The sequence below is a fragment of the Chinchilla lanigera genome, unplaced genomic scaffold, assembly GCF_000276665.1.
Source record: "Chinchilla lanigera isolate Chin_1 unplaced genomic scaffold, ChiLan1.0 scaffold00123, whole genome shotgun sequence".
Taxonomy (NCBI): domain Eukaryota; kingdom Metazoa; phylum Chordata; class Mammalia; order Rodentia; family Chinchillidae; genus Chinchilla; species Chinchilla lanigera.
The window spans coordinates 3455911-3460526 of NW_004955524.1; the positions used below are offsets into that span (position 1 = coordinate 3455911).

A 4616-nucleotide genomic window follows, 5' to 3' on the forward strand; every position below is an offset into this window, starting at 1 on the left:
ACTCCAGTGAAGGCTACACCTTCTATGGATCCACCCACTCCACAAAAGGTCTGCAACATCCATAGCTCCACCCCCTCAGCCATGGCCCCGCCCACTATGTTAAAGGCCCCCGTGGCTCCGCCCACTCACAATAGTCCCACCAGGGTGGGTTTGACGTGCATCTGTCCCTTTCTCTGTGCCCCACACTGATACTTCTCCTTGGCCCCTCCCACCTGGCTTAGTTTTCTTGGCCCCGCCCACCTGCCATCGGCCACTCCCATGTCAAGGCCCGCCCCCTTCCATCACCTGTGAAGTCCTCGTGGTCAAAGGCTGACTCCAGCGGCGGCCCAAAGAGGCTCTTGGACACCTGCTCGTCAGAGGGCGGCGGCTTCTCTGCACAGCTGCGGGCGGGCGGGGAGGTGCAGGTGCTGCTCTCCCCAGCCACCTCGCACCTCATGGCCCTGCACCTGCTGGTCCCCGCCTTGCGCTCTGTTCCCGCTGTTCTCTCCGTGGAGCTTCCTGCCCTCCTCCAGGCTCTGCTCCAAGTCACCCCCGTCGTCACCCCAAGTGAGGTCACCTCTCTGTCGCGTCGCCTGCTTTAGATTCTCCCCAGCACTTAGCATGCCCTCTCAATCATTTGCTATTCTTTTTGCTGTTTTTTGAGGCGGGGTCTCACTGTGTAGCCCTTGCTGGCCTTGAACTCATGGCCATCCTCCTGCCTCAGCCTCCCGAAGGCTGCGCTGACAGGCACCATTTGCTATCCCCACAGTGTGACTCCAAAAGGGAGAGACCTGTCTCGGGCCTGCATGCCCCAAACCCAGCTCGGCACAAGTATACAGCAGGTGCTTAGCAGATGCCGTTTGGGTGACTAAGTGTCCCTCGCCAAACAGCACACCCTCAGTTCCTGTCTACGGCAAGAGAAGCCAGTGGAGGAACAGGGGACACGGCAGGGTGGGGACAGCCCGCCGCCCGCGCACGCTGGCTCCGGTGTACCCTGTGGACCCACCTGGTGGCCCGTGGTGCAGACCGAGGCCTCTGTGGCTTCCCAGCTGTGTCACGGGCCGAGTGGCGCTTCATGGTGCCCTGTGGAGAGACGCAGGCTGCAGGCAGGGGCCCAGCCAGCCAGGCCCGCCCCCTCCGCCCCTCCCACACCTCACCCCTGGGCCCGGAGGGAGGATGAGGCTGCCGGCCGTGGCCCGGAGCTGTGCCGCCGCAGCCTCGGAGCTGCAGGCTGGAGCACGGGTCGGGGCGGGCTTGATGTGCACGTAGAACTTTCTAGGCTCCTCGTCATCGAAGTCGGAGTCGCTGGATGAGAAGCGAGAGGGCTCGGCCGTGCGTGGGCCTCTGTCAAGGAGCCAAGCAGATCCCAACATGCCTCCCTCCAGCCAGCCTCCAAATATAATCACGAGCCTCTCTGCTCAAACCCTTCTAGGTGCCGGGCGTGGTGGCGCACGCCTGTAATCCCGGCACTCGGAAGGCTGAGGCAGGAGGATCATTTCGAGTTCGAGGCCTCCCTGGGCTACACAGTAAGCTCAAGGCCAGCCTGAACTGCATAGGGAGACCATGTCTCAAAAAAAAAAAAAAAAAAAAAAGAACAAACCCTTCTAGGTCTTACACAATGCCGTCATTCACCAGTTGCCAAGCTACTTGGCAAACTCTTATTCAGCAGCTAAACCCCAGCACGGGTGCCCCGCCATCCGGGAAGCCCTCTGGATTCTCGGTCTTGCCCATCCCCGAACCTCAGGGTGGGTGTTCGCAGTGGCAAGACTGGGTCATTCAGGACAGACCTTTGTCCTTGTGGTGCTCGCAGTTGCCCCTAGAGGGCGCCAAAAGGATATTGTTCTGGGTCGCATCGGGCCGGACAGTGAAACCTTCTTCATCCACCTCTGGACACATCTGGAGGGAAGATGTGGTGAGCGAAGTCCCAGCCGCGAAGCTTCCGACACGCACACACCGGCTCGCGCATACACGCACGAACGCACGCACACGCGCAGGCGCCCGGCGTCCCGACCCGCGCGCTACCCCGGCCCGCAGAGCACGGAGGCCCGGCTCTCTGCGGGCAAGCTGCGGCTCCGGCTCCGCAGGGATCTGCGGCCGCCCGTGGGGGGGCGGGAGCGTGCGGCCGCGGCGGGACTGGGACCCCGGCCCCAGCCCAGCTAGGAGGGTGGTGGGACCCTTCTCTCCCGCCCGCAGCCCGGCCCGGCCCGCCCGCCGCACTCACCCCTGAGTCGGGTTCCAGGAAGTCTCTGGGGTGGAGGAAGAGACCTTAGCATCAGCGCCTCTAGCTCATCGGGCCCCTCTGCTCCAGACCCGACGTGGAACTGGGGCTACCGTACGGGACTGTCCGAGCTGAAGGGAGTGGGGCTGCCGGGCTTGTGGGAGGAGTCGGGGGGGATTTGGGGCTGCCGGGGGCCAGAACCCGCTCTGGGCCAGCCTAGGCGGCGTTATCCTGTGCCGAACCCGGGCCAGGCCTCGCCTTGGCACAGGGAGAAGCCCAGGCTGGTGTGGGCAGTGGGCTAGCCTGGGGGGGGGCGGGGCTAGCAGGCGTGGGGATGCCCCGAGTGGGGAGGGCCGGGGCGCTTCCTTACGCAGCCGCGCGCGGTTCCCGCTCCCGCCGGCTCAGTCCAGGCAGGCGAAAGGCCTTGGCTGCCCGCAGTCGCTTCATTGCTGAGGACAGAGGGGCGCAGCTGAGCCCTGGATGGTGCCCCCCACGCCTTCTGCCCCTTCCTGCGCCCTCGGGGTCCAGCCTGGGCAGCCAGGCCCAGACGTACTTGCCTTCCTGCAGGGCGGCTGTGCTGTACGCCTCGAAGTCCAGGGGCCCTGGGGCAGGGTGAGAGGCGTGTGAGCCCGGGCGGACTGCGCCTGGCAGCGGCAACTGCCAGCCACACAGGGCTCCTGCAGCTCGGCTCAGGGTCATTCGACTGCCAGGCCAGAGCTGGGCGTGGCTGGGGTGGACCGAGCAGTCGGTGGGGTCCTGGCTGGGCAGTGCCGCTGTGACTCTCCGCACGGCAGCACTGGGGAGGCACCTGAGGGGTTGGCTTGGCCTGCCTCACATTACTCTTTGGCACCGAGGCTCAGAGAGGTCAAGAAAAACATCTCAGGTCACACAGCAAGCAAGGGGGAGAGGACACAGCTCAGACCCAAATCCAAAATGCCCGCCCTCAATTCCTTTTGGCCCCTGCATCTCAACATCTTCCAGTTGGTCTTTGACTCAGCTCCCTTGGGCCCTGGGCAGCAGGGGGTACAGGTGTCTGCTTTACATGTCCTCTGGGATCTGGTTCTAAGGCTCACGGGTAGGATCAGGCACGCAGCCCTTTCCCTGTGTGGGCTGGAGAGCTGGAACGGTCATCAGCCCGTGCCTGTCTCTTTCTGGTGCTGGGAGTGGGACCCAGGACCTCACATGCACTCTTCTGATGGAGCAACCGGGCCTTCGGAGGCCCTGCCGCCTGGCTCACCCGGCTTCTCCCGGCCCGTGCCTTTGCTCTCCGCAAACTTCCGGAGCAGCATGTCCACGCTGACGTTCTCGATGTTCTGTTTGAACTCCTCGTGCACCTGGGGCAGGTTGGGGGGTCACTTAACAGGTTCCAGGCCCAGCTGCCAGCATCATGCTGCCCCCCCACCGGCCTCACCTGCCCGATCTGCACGTGCGTGTCCTCCACGGAGTGGGCATAGGAGCCCAGCAGCGCCTTCATGTGCCGCAGGTGGGTCTCCTCCATGGCTTGGAAGCGCTGGGGGTGGTGGTGGTTGGGAGGACAGGGCTAGGGAGGCGGGTCATGGGACCCAGCCCGACCAAGCAGAACATCCCAAGTCCCTAGTTGTTGTGATTGATTTGGGGAAGAGCCAAAGGGATTCTGCCCTAGGACTTTTGTGGGAACTATGGAAAAAAAGACACTTTGATTTTTGGTCTTAGGAGTTATTGGGATAGAAATGTAGGCTGCTGATGACCACTCCTCCCTCTGCCCCTCCACCCACCCCCCCCCACACACATTTGATGTCAAGCAGAAGTGAAGGTCTCCAGGGAGGAAAAGAGACTAGACAGGCAGAGACACAACTTCCTGCCAACAGCAATTGAGCACCTGGACCCAACCATGCCTGAAACCTCCCTGGACCCCTAAGAAACTTTTCAGTTCACTGAACCTATAAATCGGTCAGTTTAAATAAAGGTTTCAATCACTTGCAATTTTAAAAAAGTTCTGATTCTTAGTCCTGAGATTCCAGCCTGCATTTTGCACCTTGGGTGGACAGACGCTCAGAGACAAAGTCCCTTCCGAAAGGCCACCTCAACGGTGTGGGATGGAGGCTGACGGGAACTCAGGCCTCTCTGCAGCCAAGAAAACCAGGAGGCCCTTGGCTTCTCAGCTCTGTCCTGCCGTGTTCGAAAATCTCAAGAATAATAGAAATGAAGCACGTGGAGTGGTTTCCCTGCTCCTGGTACTAAACATGAAAACTTCGCAGTGTGACTCATTTAATTTTCACATCTCTGCGAGGCAGGCGCCCTCACCGTCTCTTCACTAAGGGGGAAACTGAGGCACAGCACGAGCTGGCATCTGACACAACTCAGCGCGGCGGCAGGCGGGCGGCCCGTGTCGGGAGGGCCTGGGACGGGGTTCGCGGCTTGGGCTCTGGGGGCTCGCGGC

General features: G+C 62.1%; 1 protein-coding gene across 5 annotated transcripts in view; it reads right to left on the minus strand.

The window, feature by feature from the left end:
• The window catches only part of Fcho1 (FCH domain only 1), an 18960-nt gene that overhangs the window by 4707 nt on the left and 9637 nt on the right, over positions 1–4616 (minus strand). For 3 of the 5 annotated variants that reach the window (XM_013507321.1, XM_013507319.1, XM_013507320.1), the window contains exons 10-18: positions 3609–3737; positions 3435–3531; positions 2755–2799; positions 2568–2646; positions 2201–2225; positions 1818–1875; positions 1137–1315; positions 986–1062; positions 286–380 (exon numbers count right to left, since the gene is read on the minus strand). In XM_013507321.1, coding sequence (XP_013362775.1) covers positions 286–380; positions 986–1062; positions 1137–1315; positions 1818–1875; positions 2201–2225; positions 2568–2646; positions 2755–2799; positions 3435–3531; positions 3609–3737 — 784 coding nt within the window. The remainder of the gene's footprint in view (positions 1–285; positions 381–985; positions 1063–1136; positions 1316–1817; positions 1876–2200; positions 2226–2567; positions 2647–2754; positions 2800–3434; positions 3532–3608; positions 3738–4616) is intronic. The other 2 variants (XM_005409537.2, XM_005409542.2) reach the window with 1 other exon arrangement.